The 26,435-nt window shown below is 45.1% G+C and overlaps 1 protein-coding gene across 1 annotated transcript in view; it reads right to left on the bottom strand.

Moving 5' to 3' along the window:
• Positions 1 to 26,435, bottom strand: part of npm1b (nucleophosmin 1b) — a 133,647-nt gene that overhangs the window by 90,805 nt on the left and 16,407 nt on the right. Inside the window, exons 2-6 of the mRNA XM_070866786.1 lie at positions 21,419 to 21,501; positions 18,745 to 18,864; positions 15,659 to 15,752; positions 9,415 to 9,524; positions 1,166 to 1,257 (exon numbers count right to left, since the gene is read on the bottom strand). Coding sequence (XP_070722887.1) covers positions 1,166 to 1,257; positions 9,415 to 9,524; positions 15,659 to 15,752; positions 18,745 to 18,864; positions 21,419 to 21,501 — 499 coding nt within the window. The remainder of the gene's footprint in view (positions 1 to 1,165; positions 1,258 to 9,414; positions 9,525 to 15,658; positions 15,753 to 18,744; positions 18,865 to 21,418; positions 21,502 to 26,435) is intronic.

Raw genomic sequence — 26,435 nt, forward strand, 5'->3', positions numbered from 1 at the left:
AATGCCTATTGAGAGATGATTCCAGTTTAATATATTGGGGATGACCAGGGAACAGGAGTTTAAACTGTGTCAGAGTAAGAATAGACTGGATGTTAGACGGTTCCCTCGTTTCCCAGAGCAGCGAGCCTCTGGAATGTGTTGCCTGCTGGTGTAGTGGGCACTGACTCTCTACATGCCTTCAAGAGGGAGCTGGACCAGTTCCAGACTGGGGTAGGAATTGCGTCATATAGAGGACAAGTGTCTTTTTCGATAACGCTTGGTCCACGTGATCTTCTAGACTGGTTTTGATTGCCTAAGGAGGTCAAAGGGGAATTTTCCAGAGTACTTTTCCCCTGGGTTTTTTTCTCTGCCTTTTTTGCCTCTCCCATGAGATTACATAACTATGGGGAGGTGGGGGGATGCAGGGGAAGGGGGGAAAAGTGTCTAGTCATGAATCTCCAGCCATCATGAGGTGTGGGGCAGGTTCAATGGGCCAGCAGGTCTTTTCCTGCCTAACAATTTGCAGGTTCGTAACCCGAAAACATTCAATTAGATTCCCATGTATCTATTAATTCTGTAAATAAACTATCTGAAACTCTATCCAATCAGCTTCAGCTCTTTCTCCATAAAGTTGCTGAATGTTGCCCGTGTATTCACATGCGTGTACCAATACAGTGAACATAAGAAATAGGAGTAGGAGTAGACCATGCGGCCCTTCGAGCCTGCTCCGCCATTCAATAAGATATGGCTGATCTAATCTTGGTCTCAACTCCATTTTCCTGCCTGTTCCCCATTATCCTCGACTGCCCTATGGATCAAGAATCTGTCTATCTCAGCCTTGAATATATTCAATGACCCAGCTTCCACAGCTCTCTGGGGTAGAGAATTCCAAAGATTCACGACCCTCAGTGAAGAAATTCCTCCTCATCTCCGTCTTAAATGGGCGCCCCCTTATTCTGAAACTATGCCCCCTAGTTCTAGATTCCCCTAGTGGCAACAACACAGCTATGCAAGACTATACAGCGCAGAACAGTACACCGTGCACAATTGTCCTTTTGACATTTCAATATTCTTACATCCCTGGTATATTTTAAACTAGCTTTTGAACCCCTGCCCACTCTGAAAGAGGGCTCATCGGTTCAGTTTGCCTGGTTAGGAAAGGACAGGGAAGGGAAAAACAACTTACTCATCTTCATCATCGTCATCATCATCCTCTTCATCATCTGCATCATCATCTTCGGTTTTATCTTTCATTGATTCTTCTAACTTTACCTTTTTCTACAAACGTAAACGAGAAGACAGTCAAGGTTGGCAGCAGTTTGAGGAGTGGGAAAAGCTATTAAATGGAAGATGTCTGGACTGGTCGCAATTTTTTGTGAAGGGGCCAAAGTTGGGAAGAATCGATCATTATATCGAGGAAGTTCGGTTTAGCAGCAGCTTCAGAAGCAGGGGAATTTAAAAGGCTATATTATTTTAATTAGTTCTTGCAATGTGGCGCCATTGGCAAGGCCAGCATTCATTGCCGATTCCTAGTTTCCCCATAGAAGGTGGTGGGGGTGGGCCTTCTCCATGAACCATTAGTAGGAGCTGCAATACAACTAATTGGCTCACAATCCACTTTAGAGGACAGTTAAGAGTCAACTACATGGATGTGGAACTGGAGTCATATATAGGCCAAACCGGGTAAGGACGGCAGGTGTTCATGATATGATTAGAACTCACATTCTCTCAATTATTAGTCCAGCCCTCTGGAGTACTAGTCCAGTAATGTTCATTCCCTCCACTGCCAGCACACCATGGCTGCAGTGTGTACCATCTACAAGATGCACGACAGCAACTCACCAAGGCTTTTTCCACAGCACCTCTCAAACCTCCGACCTCTACTACCTAAAAGGACAAGGGTAACAGACACATGGGACCACTACAACCTGCATGGTATAGCCATTGAAAGTTAAGGGAGGTGATTGGGATGTCAGCTGTGGCTCAGTGGGCAGCACCCTCCCCACTGAGTCAGAAGGTTGTGGGTTGAAGTCCCACTCCACACACAAGGCTGACATTCCAGTGCAGTACTGAGGGAGCGCTGCACTGTCAGAGGTGCCATCTTTCAGATGAGACATAAACGATCCCCTGCCACTATTTCGAAGAGCAAGGGAGCTATCCCCGGTGTCCTGGCCAATATTTATCCATCAACCAAAATAACAAAAACAGATTATCTGGTCATTAGCACATTGCTGTTTGTGAGAGCTTGCTGTGCGTAAATTGGCTATCGCGTTTCCTACATCACAACAGTTACTACACTCCAAAAGTACTTCATTGGCTGTAAAGTGCTTTGAGACGTCCGGTGGACGTGAAAGGCGCTGTATAAATGCAAGTCTTTCTTTTTTTTTAAATGGTTGGAGATGTTATTACCTGGCACTTTTGTGGTGCAAATGTTACCTGCCACGTATCAGCCCAAACCTGGCAGGTGTCCAGCTCACAGTGCAAGGGCTGCTTCATTATAGAATCATAGAATGGTTACAGCACAGAAGGACGACATTCGGACCGTCGAGCCCATGCCGGCTCTCTGCAAGAGCATTTCCCGCCCTTTCCCTGTAGCCTTGCAATTTTTTTTCCTTCAGGTACTTATCCAATTCCCTTTTGAAAGCCATGATTGAGTCTGCCTCCACCACCCTTTCAGGCCGTGCATTCCAGATCCTAACCACTCGCTGCATAAAAAAGTTGTTCCTCGTGTCGCCTTTGGTTCTGCTGCCAATCACCGTAAATCTGTATCCTCTGGTTCTTGACCCTTCCACCAATGGAAACAGTTTCTCTCTATCTAGACCAGTCATGATTTTGAACGGCTCTATCAAATCTCCTCTCAACCTTCTCTGCTCTAAGGAGGACAAACCCAGCTTCTATAGTCTATCCACATAACTGAAGTCCCTCATCCCTGGAATCATTCTTGTAAATCTTTTCTGCACCCTCTCCAAGGCCTTCACATCCTTCCTAAAGTGCTGTGCCCAAAATTGGACACAATACTCCAGTTGAGGCCAAACCAGTGTTTTATAAAGACTCATCATAACTTCCTTGTTTTTGTACTCTATGCCTCTATATATGAAGCCCAGGATCCCGTATGTTTTTTTTTAACCCGCTTTCTCAACTTGTCTGCCACCTTCAATAATTTGTGCACCCAGGTCTCTCGGTTCATGCACCCCCTTTAGGATTGTACCCTTTAGTTTATGTTACCTCTCCTCGTTCTTCCTGCCAAAACTATCACTTCGCACTTTTCCGTGTTAAATTTCATCTGCCACGTGTCCGCCCATTTCACCAGCCTGTCTATATGTTCGTGAAGTCGATCACTATCCTTCTCACTGTTCACTATACTTCCAAGTTGGAGGCATTGTGAATGGAACTGTGAAATCATCAGTGAACTGCCCCACTCCTGACCTTGATGGAGGCAAGGACACCGATAAAGCAATTGTAGATGATAAAATCAGAGTACAGCACAGTAGACCATTTGGCCCATTGAGTCTGTGACGACTCTTTCGTAGAGCAATCCAGTTAGTCCCCTGATCTTTCCCCATAATCCCTGCAATTTTTTTCTCCTTCAAGTATTTACCCAATTCCCTTTTGAATGCTACAATTGAATCTGCATGCACCAAGGCAGTGCATTCCGAACCCTAATCACTCATTGCGTAAAAATGTTTTTCCTCATGTCGCCTCTGCCAATCACCTTAAATCTGTGCCCTCTTGTAGCCGTAGCGTTAGTCGTGGCTCAGTGGATAGCACTCTTACCCGAGTCAGAAGGTTGTGGGTTCAATTTACATCCAGAGCCTCGAGCACTAAAATCTAGGCTGACTATCCACTGCAGTACTTAGGAAGTACTGCACTGCTGGCGGTGACGTCTTTTGGATGAGACGTTAAACCGAGGCCCCATCTGCTCTCTCAGGTGGCCGTAAAAGATCGCATGGCACTATTCATAGAAGAGCAGGTTATCCCTGGTGTCCTGGCCAATATTTATCCCTCAACCAGCATCACTTTAAAAAAAAAAAGATTATCTGGTCATCATCACATTGCTGTTTGTGGAAGCTTGTCTGCCACGTTTCCTGCATTACAACACTTCAAAAAGTAATTGTAAAGTGCTTTGGTATGTCGTGAGAGGTGCTATAAAAATGCAAGTCTTTCTTTTTCGATGGCAAGGCCAATGACAATTCCCCAAGGATCTCTTGCCGTGTTGTCCTGGAGCTATGATGATTGGTCTCCAACAACCAAGACCATCATCCTTTGTGTAAAGTATCACTCCATCCACTGGAGGGTTTCCCTTTAACCTGAGTTTTGCTAGGGCTCCTTGGTGCCATACTCAGCCTACTGCCTTTATATAAAAGGCAACCAATCTCACCTTTCCTCATGTCCATGCTTGCATTAAGGCGGTGATGAGATCTGAAGCCAAGTGGCTCTGGCGGAACCCGAACAGCAAGGAACACCACGTTATTAGTGATTAGATGCGGTTTGATGACATTATTGATGATTTCTTCCATCACTTTACTGGTGATTGGGAGGAGACTGATAGGGCAGTGTAATGTATGTGCTTCATCGGTTCTTTGGCTAAGAATTCATAGCAATACATTGCTATTAAGAATTAGTTGGTTTATTAGCAAAAGGTTTATCACACTACACATTACCAGTTCATTCACCAGGCTGACAACCACCTGCCTCATCGTGGATCCTCCGAACCCAACTGGCTGGGGTTTTATTGAGTCTTGTGAACATCACGTGACTGGCTATGCTACTCTCAACTCAACAGCTCTACAATTATTTTGTTGTGAACAATTAAAATTAAAACAAGTGCCCCCTGATAAACCTCATTCATTGTCAATGATAGGATTCGAACGCAGTACCATTCGCTTTTATAGAGTCTTTGCTCTACTGCTCTGCCGCCAAAGCTTTCACTCAACAGTTCTACAACTATTTTTATAGACACAAATAAACAAGTGCCCCCCGCCCCTTGAGTGGGACTCGTACCCACAACCTTCTGACTCCGAGGCGAGTGTGCTACCCACTGAGCCATGGCCGACCCCAAAATGCTGAGAAACGTAGTTGGCAGGATTTGATCCTGCGCAGGGAAACCCCAATGGATTTCTAGTCTATCAGCATTAACCACTTGGCAACGAGCACTAGTTCCCTGTGAGCATACTCACAGGTGCATACATTAGAGGCGGTAATTAATCTGTGTTGATTTAGCTTGATTTTTGCAGGTAGGACATATAGGACATTCTTCCACACTGTTAGGTGGATGTCAGCATCTTACTGTACTGCTATATGGAGGATGTCAGAGCAGGGGAGGAGGAGGATCTATTACCCTAAAGCTTGTAGGTTGTACAATTAGAGTTGGGGAAGTGTCATTGGCCTTGCCATAGAAAAAGACTTGCATTTTTATAGCACCCCTCGCTACAAGCATTTGGGGGGGTTGGTCCCCAACCAGGTCTCTTGCCAATCTGCACCAATGGGCACACTGTTTACCAGAGAACCTAACAGTGAGATTGTATGCACTCCATATCAGGCAGACTATACTTAAGTAGATAGCTCAGTAGTTTGTTAATAAATTGATCAGCATGGTGGTGGTTTTCCAGTGTCAGCTGGCTGACTAAAACAAGCAAGACAGCATTAAAAAAAATGCCATGCCCTTTATGCTCAAAACTCAAACTGTGAAACACCACAAGAACAACAGATAATTGACAGTGAATTTAAGGAAGATATGTAACCTCATCTATAGCTTGTTTGAGGATTTGCCTCGCGTTTTAAGATGCCTTTAGAACCAATTAATTTTACAATAGATTTCTGACAGCCCCTCATGATTTTATGAACACTAAGTTGGCAGTGGGTACACGCACCACATGATGCTAAAGCACATGGAGCAGACTAGTTCAATGGTAGATCCCCGATCTGGAGCAGTAGCAGAGCTGCTACAATTTGCTCCGGTGTCCCTGGGTTCATGAGTGGGGAGAAAAAAATTTATCCTGGATTGCCACAGTTACGATCCAGCATTTCCTGTTGGAAATTAGACACAAGAACATAATAGGAGCAGGAGGTGCTCATACGGCCCCTCAAGCCTGCTTTGCTATTTAATAAGATCATGGCTGATCTGATCATGGATTCAGGTCCACTTCACTGCCTGCTCCCCATAATCCCTTATCGTTTAAGAAACTTCCATTTCTGTCTTAAATTTATTCAATGACCCAGCTTCCACAGCTCTCTGAGGCCACGAATTCCACAGATTTACAACCCTCCGAGAAGAAATTCTTCCTCATCTCAGTTTTAAATGGGCGGCCCCTCATTCTAAGATCATGCCCTCTAGTTCTAGTCTCCCCCATCAGTGGAAACATCCTCTCATCCACCTTGTCAAGCCCCCTCATAATCTTATACATTTCAATAAGATCATCTCTCATTCTTCTGAATTCCAATGAGTAGAGGCCCAACCTACTCAACCTTTCCTCATAAGTCAACCCCCTCATCCCCAGAATCAACCTAGTGAACCTTTTGGAACTGCCTCCAAAGCAAGTATATCCTTTCGTAAATACGGAAACTAAAACTGTACGCAGTATTCCAGGTGTGGCCTCACCAATACCTTATATAGCTGTAACAAAACTTCCCTGCTTTTATACTCCGTCCCTTTTGCAATAAAGGCCAAGATTCCATTGGCCTTCCTGATCACTTGCTGTACCTGCATACTAACCTTTTGTGTTTCATGCACAAGTACCCCCAGGTCCCGCTGTACTGCGGCACTTTGCAATTTTTCTCCATTTAAATAATAACTTGCTCTTTGATTTTTTTCTGCCAAAGTGCATGACCTCACACTTTCCAACATTATACTCCATCTGCCAAATTTCAGCCCACATAGGTAGTCACAAGACCTGGACTGACACTGATATACTCCAAATTCAATCAGCACGTTGCACTCATTATTTTGTTTCATACTTGAAGTGCTCAGGAACAGCCATATCTCATTAAGTCAGTTATAGCACCTCTTGCCTTGATTGAAATCATGCTAATGCAGCGCAGACCAGAGACAACCTTCCGACTCAGTTCCAAACATGGCAGTGCACTTCACAGTTGAACTATAGTTTGATGGCTTCTTAGTACAAACTCATAGGATTATATAGGACATATGGCACAGAAACAGGCCATTGCTGGAGTTTATGCTCCACTTGAGCCTCCTCCCGTCTTTCCTCATCTAAATCTATCTATCCTCTATTCCCTTCTCCCTCATATGCTGTCCAGCCTCCCCTTAAATATATCGATACTATTCGCTTCAACCACTCCCTGTGGTAGTGAGTTTCACATTCTCACCACTCTCTGGGTAAAGAAGTTTCTTCTGAATTCCCTATTTGATTTTTTGGTGACTGTCTCATATTGATGGCCTCTACTTATGCTCTTCCCCACAAGTGGAAACATTCTCTCTGCATCCACTTTATCAAAACCTCCCAGAACTTTAAAGACCTCTATTAAGTCACCCCTCAGTCTCTTTTCAAGAGAAAGGCGACCCAGCTTGTTCATCCTTTCCTGAGAGGTATACCTCACATTTTTGGGGTCATCCTTATAAATCTTTATTGCACCCTCTCCAGTGCCTCTATATATGGCAAGGTGAAGTATCTCATGGCAGTACCCCTTTTTCCACCTCTCCCTCACGTTACTCGACCGAAAAGCGAATAGTTTAAGGTCAACAGGCCCAAAGCCACTTTACCGATAAGCCTATTAATAGTGAAAGCCACAGCATGGGGAAGAGGGCACTTGGTGAACCATCTCTCTTTTACCCATGACTCTCAGTAGACTTGCTGCTCCAAGTACATTTGGTCCTCCATTCATGGTCTGCCCAGCTGTTGGACAATCTCGTGTGTGGGACCTTGTCAAAAGCCTTTTGAAAGTCCAAATACACCACATCCACTGGTTCCCCCTTGTCCACTCTACCAGTTACATCCTCAAAAAATTCCAGAAGATTTGTCAAGCATGATTTCCCTTTCATAAATCCATGCTGACCTGGACCGATCCAGTCACTGCTTTCCAAATGCGCTGCTATTACGTCTTTAATAATTGATTCCAACATTTTCCCCACTACCGATGTCAAGCCAACCGGTCTATAATTTCACTTCCTCCCTCCCTCCTTTTTTAAAAAGTGGAGTTACATTAGCTGCCCTCCAAGCCATAGGAATTCATCCAGAGTCTATAGAATGTTGGAAAATGACCATCAATGCTTCCACTATTTCAAGAGCCATTTCCTTAAGTACTCTGGGATGCAGACGATCAGGCCCTGGGGATTTATCGGCCTTCAATCTCATCAATTTCCCGAACACAATTTCCTGACTAATAAGGATTTCCTTCAGTTCCTCCTTCTCGCTAGACACTCGGTCCCCTAGTATTTCCGGAAGGTTATTTGTGTCTTTCTTAGTGAAGATAGAACCAATGTATTTGTTCAATTGGTCTGCCATTTTTTTGTTCCCCATTATAAATTCACCTGATTCTGACTGCACGGGACCTACATTTGTCTTCACTAATTTTTTTCTCTTCACATATCTATAGATATGTGAAGTTCAGCATTTATTAAGAGGGGCCCTCAAGCAAGACAAAGTAAAATTGCAGCCCTCCACAAAAAGCCATTCAAGTAATACTGGCTTGTTCTCACACATTGTCAGCTCTATCTCGGGCTCATGGTTTGATCACATCCATGATGGCAGCCTTCTTACACACATGCATTTCCCTTTAGAACAGGTGGACATGCTCTGTTAGCCCAATAGTCAAATGTATAATTCACAAGCTAAAAAAACCCACATCTGGTACTCAACTGGAAAATATTCATACCAAAATTAAGTGATTTTAAAAAAAAAGATGAAGAACTTGCAACAGCTAGCCAGCCAGGCTATTGCGCTTCATAGAAAAGAACATTGTGTTTTTTTTATTTAACAAAAAATGGGCAAGATTGGTAATGTGTGCCCCAGGGATGAGGGACTTCAATTATGTGGAGAGACTAGGGAAGCTGGAGTTGGTCTCCTTCGAGCAGAGAAGATTAAAGGGAGATTTAACAAGGTTAAGGGGAGATTTAACATAGGCATTCAAAATCATGAAGGAGTTTGGTAAGAGTAAATAAGGAGAAACTGTTTCCAGTGGCAGCGGGGTCGTTAATCTGAGGACATAGGTTTAAGGTCATTGGCAAATGAACCAGAGGGGAGATGAGCAATGTTCCCAATAAGCTGCATTGTTGTCCCCGTGCAGCCCGGGACCAGCTTTTTCCACTGTTAAGGTAGATAAGGAGAATCTTTATGCCTCATCTCTACGTATTGAGACTGGATTTATAAATCGGTGAAAAGATTAGAACTTGCAACCAGAGGTGAGAGGTGAACGATTTATCATTGCGTCACTGAGTAAGGCTCCAGACACATTCCTAAATCCTCCCCTACTCCGTACCTTCGCAGGATGCAGTGCAGCAGGAGACGACTCACATTTAACAGGTTCTTTCTTCACCGAAGGTTTCACTTGGTGGTCATCTTCCGATTCGGACTCGGAGTCTGCCACACCTGAAAATTATTCAAAAAGAAATTTACAAAATGGTCGAGACCTTTGGAATAATAATCATCCAAAATATATCCTCACTACATTGAAACCAAGATACAAGGATGATAGCAGAACCGAGACGTTATAACCATTAGTAAAGACTGAACAGGCTGGGGATCTTTTCTCCAGAAAAGAGAAGACCGAGAGGTGACCTGGAGATCTTCAAAATGATAAAGGAATTCAATAGGGGAGACGTAGAAAAGATGTTTCCACTTGTGGGAGGGGAAGGGGGGGGGGGGGGAAAGAGCAGAACTAGGGGTCATCAATATGAGCCACTAATAAATAGGGAATGCAAGAGAAATAGCTTTACCCGGAGAGTGATCCAAATGGTGAACTTGTGGCCACATTTTTTTAAATTTATTCTTTCACAGGATGTGGGCGGCGCTGGCAAGGCCAGCATTTATTGCCCATTCCTAATTGCCCTCGAGAAGGAGGTGGTGAGCCGCCTTCCTTGAACCGCTGCAGTCCGTGTGGTGAAGGTACTCCCACAGCAGCTGTTTGGTACAACTAAGGGGTTTGCTAGGCAATTAAGAGTCAAGCACATTGCTGTGAGTCTGGAGTCACAGTCCAGACAGTGCAAGGACGGTAAATTTTCTCCCCTAAACATTAGTGCACCAATTGGGTTTTTAACGACAATCCATAGTTTCGTGGTCACATAGAATGGTTGAGGCCAAGAGCATAGTTGCATTTAAGGGGAAGTTAGATAAGTAGCTGGAGTAAAAGGAATAGAAGGGTATGCTTATAGGGTGAGATAAGTAGGGTGGGAGGAGGAGTCTGTGGAGCATAAATACCAGCATGGACTAGTTGGGCTGAATGGCCTGTTTCTGTGCTGTATATACTATGTTTAACACTCTTACTTCATTTTTGCCTAGGATTTCAAGTCTAGAACTCCTCACCTTCCTCAGTCTTCCTTTCGGCCTATAATCTACCACCTTTTAAAAACTAAGATTGGCATTACCTCCATTATTTCTAGATTTATCTGTCTGCTACTATATTCAACTCTGTCATTAAGGAGTAGTTTGCTTCTTTAAACAGGGGGAGGAGTAGGCTGTATGAAATACTTTTCATCAGGATCCATTACACAAGAGACTGGATAACAGAAGCAGAGAGGTACTGGATACAGAGCTCCTATTGACTACAGCCAGCAGTGGAGATTCATGTCTGTCATTCATAGAATGGTACAGCACAGGAGGCCATTCAGCCCATCTCCTGTGCTGTATCATTCGCTCCTCATCTCACCCTATAAGCATACCCTTCTATTCCTTTCCTCCTCCAGCTACTTATCTAACTTCGCCTTAAATGCAACTATGCTGTTAGCCTCAACCATTCTATGTGACCATGAAACTATGGATTGTCGTAAAAGCTATCCAATTAGTCTCACTGCCATGCCATTGTCCCCATAGCCCTGCAAGTATTTCTCCTTCAAATGGCAATTACTGCTTTCTGCAGAGCCACTGGAGTCAGAATAGCAGCAGGTGAGTGGTGGCATTGGGTAGGTTGGAGGAGATTACAGAGGTAGAGCAAAGCAAGGTTACAGATGGATTTGTAAATAATGCAAAGGGTTTCAAAACCAACATCTGGTGGACAAGGAGCCAATGCAAGTCGGCAAAGCCAAACAAACAGGAACTAGCGCAGACAGGATTTGGTCAGTGGGACTTTCACCCGAGACTCAAATCTAGCCCATGCCAATCAGAAGAAATACTTTCTTTCAACTGCATAAGCCCCAGTTAAAATAATTTTGGGCAGTTTCAACCCAGTTCCAAGTGAGCACAAGCTCAGAACATAACCAGATAAAACCACAAGGATACCGGTTCTGGAGAAATGTTAATGTCATACTGGGACAGCTCTACCAAGATGGAAATGCATTGGTAGGTAGAGACGTGGAATTTGCATCTAGTCCATATTCTGCTCGACATGCTGGATGCATTCGATAGATATACTGGGCATAAAGTAGAAAGATATTTCATCCTCCAGTACGGACACCCCTCATCTTGTGGGAAAGATTCATTCCCCCTCGATAAAATCAAAAGGTAAGGGAAAGAGTCTCACCATCTCCATTTTCTTCACATACGGAGAACAAAAGTTAAATCTGTGGTACATGCTGGATAAGAGGCTCATTCTGGTCTGGTGTAGCACTGGCTTTACACAGCTTAGTCAGCCCCAGAGTAAAGCACCTCCTTTGCCGTCTTAGGTGCAGTGTGAACACCGATTTGTGGCCAGTTTTACGCATAGACCCATGCATCAAGAAACTGGTGCACCCTGGGCCCAGGGTTGAAAGCATCACTTCCCAAAATCCTACCTAGCACTAGGACAAGCTTGCACATCATCCCTGTCCTGACTAGCTCCCCAACAGTTGATGTCGACTTCTCTCTGCAAATGCTGACCGATTTGTATATTCACAGCATTTTGTTTTTGTTCCACACAAAAACATCTCTCACATAGAATCCTATCAGACAGCATAGAGCATGCAATCATTCCATCAGCCTAACTGCATCTGAACTTGTGTATATGAAGTGAAAGAACAGTGTTAAACCTACTTAATTCACCATCTCAATAGCCCCTGGCCAAAATATTTCAGAAGTATGCATACATGGCTTACAGAAAGCACCTGAATGGGAACATGGCATTAAGTCAAGGGTGATGATTCACAGAATATATTTTTTAAATGCCATAGGCCCGATAATCAAACCCCTCCCAAACTGGGGAACTTCACCACCTAGAAGAAGGGTAGCAGCTGCATTGGAACATAGTCATCCACCATTCTGACTTGGAAATAAATCGCTATTCCTTCATCGTCGCTGGGTCAAAATCCTGGAACTCACTACCGCACAGCACTGTGGGAGCACCTTCACCACACAGACTGCAGTAGTTCAAGAAGGCAGCTCACCATCTTCTCAAGGACAACAGGGGATGGGTAATAAATGCTGGCCTTGCCAGTGGTGCCCACATCCCGTGAATTAATATTAAAAAAATATATTTTCCAACACATCAACCCAACTTTTTCATTGCATCTTTCTATTACACATCTACAGAAAAAGCCTCTAATTGTTTCTTCTGCACATTTGTACAATCAACTTCAAATCAATTTCCCTCCACACTCACCATTAGCGTTTGGGTGAAAAAGTTCCTCCTGACTAACCTGCTTACTCCTAACTTTGTTTTTATTTTGCATTAACTGGAGTTTCCTGTTTGAACCCTTCACCAAAGTGAGCAATTTGTCTGAATCAATATGGTCAACTCTTTTGTCATTCACAAGCTCCTGCAGAACATGTACACTGATCTTGGAGAATACCCTTCAAAACACTCTACAAACTCTTCCTGAAATACATGATCTACTGAACGATCTGGTTCTCAAGGCGAGAATGCACACTTCAGGCTGAGACAACATATACTTGTAGAACTATGATGACCTTTATAGAATGCATTGCCCTTGCTTGTATTTTTTAAATTTCACTGTCCTCTGCCAGTTTGGCTCAGTTGATAGCTTTCACCTCTGGGTCAGAGATTGTGGGTTCAAGTCCCATTGCAGGAGACAAGCCAGGGTATCAAAAGTGCTGTCTTTCAACAACTTGCATTTATGTAGCGCCTTCATCATAAAATGTTCCAAGGCGCTTCAGAGGCGAGTTATCAAACAGCATTTGACATCGAACCACATATTAGGATCGGTAACCAAAAGCTTGGTCAAAGAACGCATTAAAAGGAGAGGGGTAGAGTCAGAGGGGTTTAGGGAGGAAATTCCAGAACTTAGGGCCTAGACAGCTAAAGGCATGGCTGCCAATATCTAGACATTGCCTAACCGAAGAGCTGTTAACTCATATACCAAAAGAGCCAATGACACTATTCAGAGGAGCATGGAATTTACATGAAGTCTTGCCCATCATTCTTCTCGCCAACACCCAGAAGTAGATTTAATCATGCAAATGAGACCTTGCTGTGTGCATAAAGGCTGCCAAATTTCACTAACTGTGATAACACTTCAAAATAACTCATTATATATGAAGTATTTTGGGTCATTTGAGATGCGCAAGACATAAATAAGTTCTGTTTGTAAAAATAGCCAATCTCTGCACATATTTTTCTACAAAAGATTTCTCTCTTTCACCCTCCAAACCTTAATGAACAAAAAGCAGCTCTGTTCTCGCCACGTACACTAGCTCTAAAAGCATAACCAGTCTTTCCCTTGTGGACAGTGACTGCACACACACGCACGCTCTAGAACCTCACCACTTCAAAGTAACCCTGACCTGGACCAGTTCAGGTATAAGGTCGGACCTCATTGTATCGTACTTTGTCCGACCAAAACTGCAGATTTACCACCAAAGATCTGGACCTGATGCTGGAAATGCTCAGTTTAATTTCACCGGGATGTGCGTTATACCAGTAATGCTGCTGTGTTCGAATGGATTTTGTAGACATGGATGGATCTGTTCTTATGGTCAGCCGCAACATGCAATGCATCGTGCATCCACCGAATAAAAACAGCCTCAAAAATTCTAGTTTTCTGTGCACACAAAACCCATTAATAGTTCGAATCAGTTCTACGGAATAATGAAAACATCAGAATATTTTGTGCAATTGTGTTTATTTACAAATATTTCGCGACATATTTAGTACTTCTGCCTCGAAGTCAGTGTACTCCTTCTGAAATGGTACTGTTCAATCGGTTCTTTTTATGCCCCTTGTAATAAACAATGACGACATAGTGGAGAGAAAAGGGACAGCCATTCTCCAGAGTGGCTGACATTTCAGATTCCGGTGTATTCGCACTTCTGTTTCGTTAACAGACACGCGGCTCAGAGGTGGCATAATACTGGCCAAGTTTCTGCGAGCCTCTCTGCTATGGTTTGAAGAACAACCCAGCTGATCTACAACCCAGACAAACCTGAACGACAATCCAACACACAACACAGACTATAAGCTATCTCCCAGCATGGACCCCAATGACAGTCACAGAATGAAACCCTGCAAAGTTTGATTTTAAGCCTCCATAGCAAGCTAGCTATGAAGTCTGGCAGGTCTTGCGCTCCAAGTGACCACTTTACTGTGCAGTGCAGTTTACCCATACTTTGATGCACAGAAGGCCATCATTTTCTAAAGCTAGAATCCAGATCCCACAGATGCCTCAAAATGTTTCACTGAAGCCAGTTCACCTTCCACCCGTGCAAGTGTCCTTCAGATCCTAAATGATGCTGATCTACATCAGCTTTCTCCACTGGGCAGAGCGCATCCTCATAACTTTTCACGTGATCGTGTTGAAGTGGATCAGGTTGGTGCAAGTTTCTCCAGTGACGGTGCTATATATGGCGCTTGCACTGGGGTCAACATTTCCTCGCGATGTGGTTGCATCACATCCAGGCCAATCTGTAACCAGAAAATAAAGTCCTTAAACAATATCATTAATTTGTGGCAATAAGGCATTTGTTAATTGCTTAATAATCACACTGACAGGAAATTACATAGGCTTCTGGTGTAGAGAGACTTCATATATCATCATAGAGCAACATCACTCAATACTTGCGTGAATATATATATATATATATATATATATATATGATACATATAGAGACACACACACACACTTACCAAGATTATTCCCGATAGGATCAATAAACTCGGCACCATTTCCCGCCAGGGTCTCAGTAGTATATAGTCCTCTTTGGGCACTGAGGTCTTAGGGCGACGGGTCCAGCTCCTATAGTGCTTCTTCGAGCCTGGAGGTCGAACGAGAAGACTTTCATCCCAAATTAATCTGGCCTGGAATCTTAAGCATGTCCCAGGGGTAAAAGATCAGTGTGCTAATCCACTGCGCGGAAGCCAGCCCACCCGACCCTTGCGTCAAGTTATTGAAACGGCATTCGAGATGGTCAGTGTAGTGAAACGTAACTAAGCAATTTATTTCATTTGAGAAAAAAAATTCACACTCTTTATAAGGGCTCAGCCCAAACAAATATATAACAGACATGCACCTTTCAAAAAATATTCAGCTCACTCGGCACATATTATGTAGAGCTACAACTCAAAATAAGATTTTCAAAGACAGTTTAATATTTATAAAAGCTTACGATGGTTCTGAAGGAGATACGTTGTGGAAACTCACCGATGATGTGCTCTCCGCTGATGTAAACTGGACCAGAACCGGTCTTCAGACGGAAACAGACTGGGGGAGACACCTCAAACCCTCCCAGACACATCTGGAACATAGAACAGACCTTCAGCATTTTGTTCCATTTCAAATCAGGTGCTCATTTCTCCAACATACAACTGAAGAAGCTCATCAACAATGTTACCTGTAAAAAATTGTGGGGGGGGGGGGAGAGGGGGGAGGTCGCGCAGCCCAAAGTACCGCATATGCGTGATTTTTCTATTTAAATCCGGCAAGCCGGCTGTACAGGACCCCTGTGCGATTTGCAGGGAACATTGCTCACAACCAGCACCAAATTAAGTGCTCCTCTCAGGCTCGCCACCAGCTCAACTAGATAAATCCACAATGATCAGTGCCTAGGACATTGATCGTACTAGGAACATTTTTGGCAAGTGTGGGCATAGCAAACATACAAATAGTGCATTAAGTCCATGTTCGTCACAAGCCTATGTATTTTCCTCCACGTGTTACGTACTAGGGAGATTCCCAAATTTGATTCATGGTGTGTGCCAATTTAACTGATCTCGGCTGTGGTGATAGCAGCAACACTACAATCAGCCCGTGTCTGGAGGTGGTGCTGGGGAGGAACCCAGAGTCATCATACCAGATAGCTAGGAAATGGCCCCCAATGGAAAGCGTACATGCACGGGAATTGGAGGACAGAATTAAGTTCCAGTGCAATGCTCCTTCATGTGGCTGAATATCTACCGACAGTCTCTGTCAATACAACGCACAAAGAGCCACTTTGGGAGAGGGGTGGTTGGTTGGGGAAGGGGGCAGGGGAGGTGGGAGATGGGAGATGATGGTGGGAGTTCTGCTTCATTCTGGAGAACCGCACCCCAACAAAAGGAGAATACAATGCTAATGATGGTCATCGCTCCTCCAATTATATCAAAGTTTGTGGAAAGTGAGAAAATCAAAGAAAAATGAGAATCTGTAATTCTTGGGACTGGCTAGATGGGAATGGGCTTTCCCAGCCATATACAGTCCTTTGGTGCTAAGACCATTGGAATATATTGGGTAAAAAGGAGGCGAGGAGGAGAGAGACGAGAAAATGGTTAGTTAAGTACAGTGAGGTAATGTGTCATGTATAACCCATGGTCTCGTGCAGCTTGCTAAATTGCCTTCAACGTGGAATTGCGTAGAGTTTTTTTCTGAATTTGGCCTCTAGGCTCAGTTCTTCCTTTGCCCTGCCTTCTCTCCCTTATTTTATGCCTCCCGTGCAGTTAACATTAGAAAGAACTTATATGTCTGCAGCACCTTTTGCGATCTCAGGACATCCCAAAGCACTTTACAGCCATGAAGTACTTTTTGAAGTTTAATCATTGTTGTAATGTAGGAAACGCAGCAGACCAGTGCACAGCAAGCTCTCACAAACAGCCAAAGGATGAATGACCAGTTAATCCATCTTTGGCGGTGTTAGTTGCGAGCTCAGCATTGGTCAAGGCAGCGCAAGAACTCCCTACCATTCTTCGCCAAAGGATCTTTTGCGTCCATCTGTACAATGCTGCGAAGGTTTAGAGAAGGTTCACGAGGTTGATTCCGGAGGAGATGAAGGGGTTGTCTTGTGAAGAAAGGTTGAGCCTATACTCATTGGGGTTTAGAAGAATGAGGGAGAATCTTATTGAAACGTTTAAGATGAGGGGGCTCGACAGGGTAGAGAGGATGTTTCCCCTTGACGAAGAATCTAGAACTAGGGGCATAGTTTCAGAATAAGGGGTCGCCCATTTAAAACTGAAATGAGGAGGAATTTCTTCCCTCAGAGGTTGTGAATCTTTGGAATGCTCTACCCCAGAGCTGTGGAGGTTGGGTCATTGTATATAGTTAAAAGGTGGAGATAGACAGATTTTTGAATGATAAGTGAGTCAAGGGTTATGGAGAGCGGGTGGGACGTGGAGTTGAGGCCAAGATAAAATCAGCCACGATCTTATTGAATGGCGAAGCAGGCTCTAGGGGCCAAAAGGCTTACTCCTGCTCCTAGTTCTTATGCTCTTATGTTCTATCAAACGGGGTCTTGTCCAAAAGACAAGATCGGCCACCAACACTGCACTCCCTCAGTAATGCACTCAATTGCCAGACTCTATTATGGCTCAAATGGGATTTGAATCCATGACCTTTGACTCAGAGGCGAGGGTGATACGACTGAACCAAGCTAACATTATGCTTTAGCTGCATGTAGCCCATTCAATTTAAAGACCGGTAACCGACACCAAATACGTTTTTGGGCAGAAATGTCATTGTTAGTATGCAATCTGATCTTCACCAATAAGAAGGTACTGTAGAACAAATATTATGGGACACAAAAACTTGCCTTCCACACAGGTCCCTTTTGCAACAACTTGTATTAATGTAGCATAGTAAAACATTCCAAGGTGTTTCACAGTAGTATTATAAGGCAAAATATTTGACACCAAAACACAGAGAAATTAGAGCAGATGACCAAAAGCTTGGTCGAAGAGGTATGTTTTAAGGAGCGTCTTAAAGGAGACAAGAGGGCTAGAGAAGCGGAGAGGTTTAGGGAGGGAGTTCCAGGGCTTGGCGTCTAGGCAGCAGAAGGCACGGCCACCAATCGCTGAACGATTGTAATCAGGGATGCTCAAGATGGAAGAGTTGGAAGAGCGCAGACATCTCGGGGAGGCCATGGTAGGATTTGAAAACAAGGATGAAAGTTTTGAAATCGAGGCATTGCTTAACCGGGAGCCAATGTAGGTCAGCGAGCACAAGGGCGATGGGTGAGCGGGACTTGGTGCGAGTTAGGGCAGCCGAGTTTTGGATGACCTCAAGTTTACACAGGGTAAAACGTGGGAGGCCAGCCAGAAGTGCGTACTTTGCGAACACCCTAGCTATCCACCAACCAATGGATATGGGGATAGGGCAGGAAAGTGGAGTCGATGTAGATGTTCAGCCACGATCTTATTGAATGTCGAAGCAGGCTCGAGGAGCCGTATTGGCCTACTTCTGATCCTATTTCTTTTGCTTTCATGTTCAACCCCATTCGTATCAACCACGAATGCTTGCACATATATCAGTAGGGCACTTACGGTAGTTAAAATGGACGGCTTCAGAGACGTCAAGGGCACTTTGATCATCTTCCCATTCGAGTTCATGGCCTCCAGCTCAATGACGTGCAACTCATCCTTCGCTTCAATCCCCACACACACCTGCCGCCAAGAAACAAAAGGCAATCATTCAGGGACAATTCAAAAATATTTTTCAAACCTGGTCGACAAACCAATTTCTTTTCTTCGAACTTCACCTTTGAGCCAAGGACAGAATTTTTTTTTTCCCCTCGAGCCACAAGATCAAAAACAGACAGGTCTTCTGAAGGTGTACAGGCCAGCAGTTACTAACCAGCCTGCTGTGCCAGACACCATCTAGTGGTATCAATTAAATACAACATTAGTAAAAGGTGGTACATTCACACATCCTCAGGACATTTCAAAGTGCTTCTTCACATCCAAGGAATTGCTTGTGAAGTGCAGTCGCTGGTTATCGTGTACGTGAACATGGCAGCCAAATTGTAAGATCCCATGAAGAGCAAATGCAACGAGTCACCGGTTAAATCAGCTTCTAGCAGTGTTGGTCAAAAGAAAAACTTGGATTTATAAGAGCGCCTTTCATGATCACCGGAAGTCCCAAAGCACTTTACAGCCAATGAAGTGCTTTTTGAAGTGCAGTCACTGTTGTAATGTGGGAAAGATAGCAGCCAATTTGCGCACAGCAAGCTCCCACAAACAGCAATGTGATATTGACCAGATCATGTGTTTTAGTAATGTTGAGTGAGGGATGAATATGGTCCAGGACACCAGGGAGAACTCCCCTGCTCTTCTTCGAAATAGTGCCATGGGATCCTTTACGTCCACCTGAGAGAGCAGACGGGGTGGGGGGGTGGGCAGCGCCTCAGTTTAACGTCTCGTCCGAAAGACGGCAGCCTAGATTTTTGTGCTCAACTGAGGGAGGAATGTCAGCCAGGATACTGGGAAAACACACTCCTCTGACAATGTAACACTGTTGGTACAGCATTAAAGTGTCACCTTAGTTCACATGCTCAACTTCTGAAGTTGGACTTGAACCCACAACCTTTTATTCCAAAAGGCGAGTGCGCTACCAATGGAACCAAGCTAATCTTTACCCAAGCTGACAGCCCCTAGAACAGTGTTGTTCAACGCATTAGCACATGTGGCCAATTGCATTTCTGATTAAAACATGAGCATTCGGCACCAATGTTATTGTTAAGCTGCATGGCAGTCTGGAGGTGATCACATCCACAGCTTTTATGTCACTGCTGACCACAAATTCTAGGCCAATGATTGCAGACAGGGCAACAAAAAGAATTCCCACCATTTTCATTCTGTTTGAGACCAGAATTAGGAGGTGAAGTCACCATACCCATTTCTTATGGTTTTGGTGAACAAGGCTAGGGATAAAAACCACAAGGCAAGACCCTAAAACAGAAATAACTAAAACCAGAATAGTAAAATTACAAATATCATCGGCCCTCCATATACTTGAGGTCATCTAAGATACCTGCCGGTATCTTCACCTGCACTCAGTTTTGCTCATCCGTCACCCTGTGCTCGCAGACCTATACTCGCTCCTGAGCAATCAACACTTCAAATTTAAAATTCTGTGTTCAAATCCCTCCATGGCCTCGCCCCTCCTTATCTCTAACCTCCTCCAGCACTACAACCTTCCAACAAATCTGCTCTCCTCCAATTCTGGGCTCTTGCGCATCCTCCACTTCCTTCCATTGCCAGCAACGCCTTCAGCTGCCTAGACCGTAAACTCCAAATTCCCTCCTTAAACCTCTCTGCAGCTCTCCTCCTTCAAGACCCTCCTTAAAACTTACCTCGCTTTCAAGTCACCCATTCTAATATCTCCTCCTTTGGCTCAGAATTATTTTTGCCTTTTAACGTTTTCCTATTTTGAATGCAATGTGTCATAAAATTTGATTTTACAAATAAAATATCTCGAGAGCTTTTGGGAGATAGTAAGAAAAAAAAAGCAAAGAAAAAGTGCCAAACACACTTCACAAGGTGACTGAGAGCAGCATTTTATTTGTTTATAATGGTATTTATCTTTGAAGTGCAAAATACCACACTGTATGTAATCTATGTGCCTCCATTTATCTAAAATGCTATCCCACAACATCTTTGAAACCATATCTAAAATCAAAGTGAGCGCTGCAAATTTCAGGTCTCAGATAGAGAGGTGGTGAGTCAGAAAGGAATCAATAGCAGTTAACGTCTAGCCAGAAGAATGGCACAGCCTCTGGCTAAAGTGGGAAAAGATTAAAAAGTGCTAAAAAGAATAAAAATAGACGTGAAGCCTCTAATTAAAGCGGTTTAAATGGTTCTTGTGAAATATTCCTGGTGACGAGAGAAGAGTGCGGCAACTCAAACTTGGTGGCCCGCAGTGCAGTCTTGGCAAAGAAAGCAAGGACAAGCGGCACATCAGTCTCAGCAGCTTTTACCTTGGATCAAAATGACATGAATCTGAGGCTCAAGTCCCAGCAAAGGTGCGCGCGACCGTCTAGCGCTAGATCCAAATCCCGAACAGCCGATTGCATTCCACAACTTTTGTTGGTTTTCCGTGGCAATGGTTAAACCGGCAACTTTGAAATAAATTCACTAGCACCCCTCACTGAGTTTGCACAGGGTCAGCAGAGAAAAGGCAAGAGCATTTTCCGGTACGCACACAGCTCAAGACACTCACCGTCCTCAGAACCAGTTGGTGTGCCACCCGATCATCTTGCACCTTGAACTTGTATTCTTTCTTCGCTCCCTCCAACGCGCATCCTGCACAAAATAAAAACTGTGAATTCAATAACTAATTTCCAGTATGCATGCAAAATGTTTGTCGATTGCAAAATTTTGCAAACGGGTTTGGCAATAAATAGATAAGTTAACTCTAGAGGCGAGTACTTATACACTGTTTGTGCAAATGGAAAGAGTTGGATTTATATAGCGCCTTTCACAACCTCAGCACGCCCCAAAGTGCTTTACAGCCAAAAAAGTATTTTTGAAAGGAAACACGGTGGCCAATTTCATGAACAGCATTGTAATGACCACCAGATAATCTCTTTCAGTGATGTTGGTCGAGAGATAAAATGTTGGCCAGGACACCGGGAGGAATTCCCCTGCTCTTCCTCAAATAGTCCAGTGGGATCTTTTACATCCACCCGAGGGGGTGAATGGAGCCTCAGTTTTACGTCTCACCTGAAAGACGGCACCTCCAACAGTGTGGCACTCCCGCACAGAGACACGGCAGAAATGAAAGGATGTTAACTCTAGGGCTAAGTATGCTTGACGATAATTCAAAAGGATGTTTCTTTTTTTCTCTCTCAGTTTCCTCCCCCTTTCCCTCCAAGTGAGGACTCGAGATCTGATTCCACAGGCACTGGCAAGCCTTCAGCTACTATTTATAAGCTAATTATTTCTGTTAAAAAGGTTTAATATGTAAACATCACCATAGGTCTCCAAATCAAGCTACTGAGAAATTCATGGGTAGAATTTCTCTTTGCCCAATCGAGTGCACAGCATCTCCCTGTAGTGACACCTCCAATCATCGAATCATACAGCACAGAAGAAACATAGAAAATAGGTGCAGTATGCCTTTCGGCCTTTCCAGCCCGCACCACCATTCATTATGATCATGGCTGATCATTCACCTCAGTACCCTTTTCCTGCTTTCTCTCCATACCCCTTGATCCCTTTAGCCGTAAGGGCCATATCTAACTCCCTCTTGAATATATCCAACGAAATGGCATCAACAACTTTCTGCGGTAGAGAATTCCACAGGTTCACAACTCTCTGGGTGAAGAAGTTTCTCCTCATCTCGGTCCTAAATGGCTTACCCCTTATCCTTCGACTGTGACCCCTGGTTCTGAACTTCCCCAACATCAGGAACATTCTTCCTGCATTTAACGGCCCCAAGTTTCCACATGCGGCAAAACAGGTGCCCCTCCGAGATGGGCGCCCGTTTTTCACGCCGAAAACGGCGCCTGAAAAAAAAAACGCACTATTCTCGAGCGCTTTGCAGCTCGATGTCAGCTTGGCGCGGCGCCCAGGGGGCGGAGCCTACCACTCGCGCCGATTTTGTAAGTAGGAGGGGGCGGGTACCATTTAAATGAGTTTTTTTCATGCCGGCAACCCTGCGCGTGCGCGTTGGAGCGTTCGCGCACGCGCAGTGTGAAGGAAACATTGGCACTCGCCCATTTTTGTAGTTCTTTGTAGCTGTTCAATTTTTAAAATTTTTTAATAAAACCACATTGCCCTTCCATGATCAGCACTGAGGCTTCTTGCAGCAGTGAGAAGGCTGCAGGAAGCCTCAGAAGTTGAGGCAGCCGTTTCCCGACGGGCCCGACCGACAGCAGGGGGGCCTCCCCCCACCCCCCCCCCCTGCCGTCAGGAATGGCTGCCTCAACTTCTGAGGCTTCCTGCAGCCTTCTCACTGCCTCCCCCCCGCTGCCGTCGGTCGGGCCCTCACTGCCTCCTTTCCCCTCCACCCCCCGCCGTCGGGAACGGCTGCCTCCTCACTGCCTTCCCCCCCCCCTGCCGTCGGGAACGGCTGCCTCAACTTCTGAGGCTTCCTGCAGCCTTCTCACTGCCTCCCCCCCGCTGCCGTCGATCAGGCCCTCACTGCCTCCCCCCCCTCTGCGGTCGGGAACGGCTGCCTCCTCCCCGCCCGCTGCCGTCGGTCAGGCCCTCACTGCCTCCCCCCCCTCTGCGGTCGGGAACGGCTGCCTCCTCCCCGCCCGCTGCCGTCGGTCAGGCCCTCACTGCCTCCCCCCCCTCTGCGGTCGGGAACGGCTGCCTCAACTTGAGGCTTCCTGCAGCCTTCTCCCTGCCTGAAGCACTTTCACACAGGTAGGAACATGGTTTATTTAATCTTTTCTTTGCTTATAAATTTTTATTCAGGTTGGAATTATTTGTATAATATTTGTATAAGTATAACTAAGGATTTATTGTAGAATGTAATGACTTCCCTTCTCCTCCCCTCCCCCCCCCACCCCCCGCCGCCCGCCCCCCAACCTCGTTCCGGACGCCTAATTTGTAACCTGCGCCTGATTTTTTTAATGTGTAGACAAGGTTTTTCAGGCCTACAAAAATCTTCACTTGCTCCATTCCAAGTTAGTTTGGAGTACGTTTTCACTGTGGAAACTTTCAAATCAGGCGTCAGTGGCCGGACACGCCCCCTTTTGAAAAAAAAATTCTGTTCAGAAGTGAAACTGTTCTACATGACTAGAACTGCAGAAAACTTAAATGTGGAGAATTGCGATTTCTAAGATACTCCATTCTCCACCAGTTGCTCCTAAAAACCAGGAGCAAATCATGTGGAAACTTGGGGCCAACCTGTCCAGTCCCGTCAGTGCCATTCTATAGGAGGGCATTCGCCCCATCGTGCCTGTGCCGGCTCTTTGAAATAGCTATCAGAGTAGTCCCATTCCTCCTGCCACGACAAATCTTTCTCCTTCAGGTATCTAAATGGTCTTACCCAAGTCCAGAGAGCTTAGGTGCAGATTGATACTGCCAAAGTTCAAGGACCTCAAAATCTTGCACAAAGGAGATTGTAGTTTTAAAGTTAAAACCACACCGCCTGCCAGCATAAAGTACTGTTAAGCCACTGTGTGTCCAGTTAGCGCACTGGATTTCAGTGCTATCTGGAACCAAATTGCTGGCCTACCAACGGGTTCTACAAATGATTCTACCTGGCTAGACAACCATCAAGTGTTCCCCAGAATACTCCAGACCTTTTGGCCTCATATATCAAATTACCGAGTCTTCTTGAGGGTTAACTTGGTTTCAAATATCCATCGCCAGGCACCCCATCTTGGACACACTTCAACCCCACTCATCTTTCTTTACCCTCTCCCTCCCGCCGACCCACGTCCAGGAGATAGGTCATAAGCTGGCCATTAAATAACGGACAAGCACATGAGAGAGATCTGGCTCAACAGACATAAGGTACTAGGACAAAATCAAACTACTGCGGATGCTGGAATCTGGAATAAAAACAGAAAATGCTGGAAATCTCAGCGGGTCAGGCAGCCTCTGTGGAGAGGAAGCAGAGTTAACATTTCGGGTCGATGACTCTTCGTCAGAACTGGAGAGTGTTTGGAAAGAACAGATTCTTAACCAGCACTGAAAGGGGAAGGGGAAGAAAGAACAAAAGGGAAGGTCTGTGATAGGGTGGAAAACAGGAGAGATTAGAGACACAAAAGGGACAATGGCCCAAATTCAAATGGGAATGCCAGAAGTTAGAAAAACATTAGTTAAGATAGGGTGTGAATGACAGGATAATGACCAACTGCCATTAGAGACTAGGAGAATAAAAAGAAAGAGGCTCTGGTGGGAGGGGGGGGGGAGGAGGCAAAGATTGGCAGCAGTCACGCTCTGAAATTGTTGAACTCAAATTGGATCTAGAAGGCTGTAAAGTGCCTAAACGAAAGATGAGGTGCTATTCCTCGAGCTTGCGTTGAGCTTCGTTGGAACAGTATAGGAGAACGAGGGCAGCGAGGTCAGAGTGGGAATGGAACGGAGAATTAAAGTGACAGGCGACCGGAAGCTCAGGGTCACACTTGTGGACTGAACAGAGGTGCTCCGCAAAGCGGTCACCCAATCTACGCTTGGTCTCCCCAGTGTAGAGGAGACCACATCGTGAGCAGCAAATACAGTATACTAAATTGAAAGTAGTACAAGTAAATCACTTTCACCTGGAAGGAGTATTTGGGGCTCTAGACAGTGGAAAGAGAGGAGTTAAAAGGACAGGGGTTGCACCTCCTGCGCTTGCAAGGGAAGGTGCCGTGGGACGGAGAGGGAGTGTTGGGGGTGATTGAGGAATGGACCAGGATGCCGCGTAGGGAGCAGTTTCTTCGTAATGCTGGGAAGGGAGGGGAAGGTGATTGGTGGTGGGATCACGCTGGAGGTGGTGGAAAATGATTTGTTGAACGTGGAGGCTAGTGGGCTGAGAGGTGAGGACAAAGGGAATCCTGTTTTGAGGGGGAGGGGAAGGGGCGAGAGCAGAGGTGTGGGAAATAGAACGGACACGGTCGAGGGCCATATTAACCACGGCGGATGGGAATCCTCGGTTGAGGAAAAAGGAAGACATATCAGAGGCACCAGAGTGAAAGTTGGCGTCGTCAGAGCAGATGCGACGGAGATGGAGAAACTGGGAGAATGGAATGGAGTCCTTACATGATGCAGGGTGGGAGGAAGTGTAGTCCAGGTAGCTGTGGGAGTCAGTGGGTTTATAGTGAATACTGGTTGAAAGTCTATCCCCAGAGATGGAGGCAGAGAAGTTGAGGAAGGGAAGGAAAGAATCGGAGATGGACCATGTAAAGGTGAGGGAAGGGTGGAAACTGGATGCAAAGTGAATGAAATTTTCAAGTTCAAGGCGAGAGCAGGAAACGGCACTGATACAGTCATCAATGTACCTGAAAAAGTGGTGAGGGAGGGGACCCGAGTAGGACTGGAACAAAGAATGTTCCACATATCCCACGAAAAGGCAGGCTTAGCTTGGACCAGTGCAGGTTCCCATAGCAACATCTTTAATTTGGAGGAAGTGAGTGGAGTTAAAGGGGAAGTTGCTCAAAGTGAGAACAAGTTCAGCCAGTCAGAGGGTGGTAGGGGATAGGGACTGGTTAGGCCTCTGCTCAAGGAAGAAGCGGAGCGCCCTCAGGCTATCCTGGTGGGGGATGGAAGTATAGAGGGATAAGAACATAAGAAATAGG

This window comes from Pristiophorus japonicus, chromosome 2, assembly GCF_044704955.1.
Source record: "Pristiophorus japonicus isolate sPriJap1 chromosome 2, sPriJap1.hap1, whole genome shotgun sequence".
Classification (NCBI taxonomy): Eukaryota; Metazoa; Chordata; class Chondrichthyes; family Pristiophoridae; genus Pristiophorus; species Pristiophorus japonicus.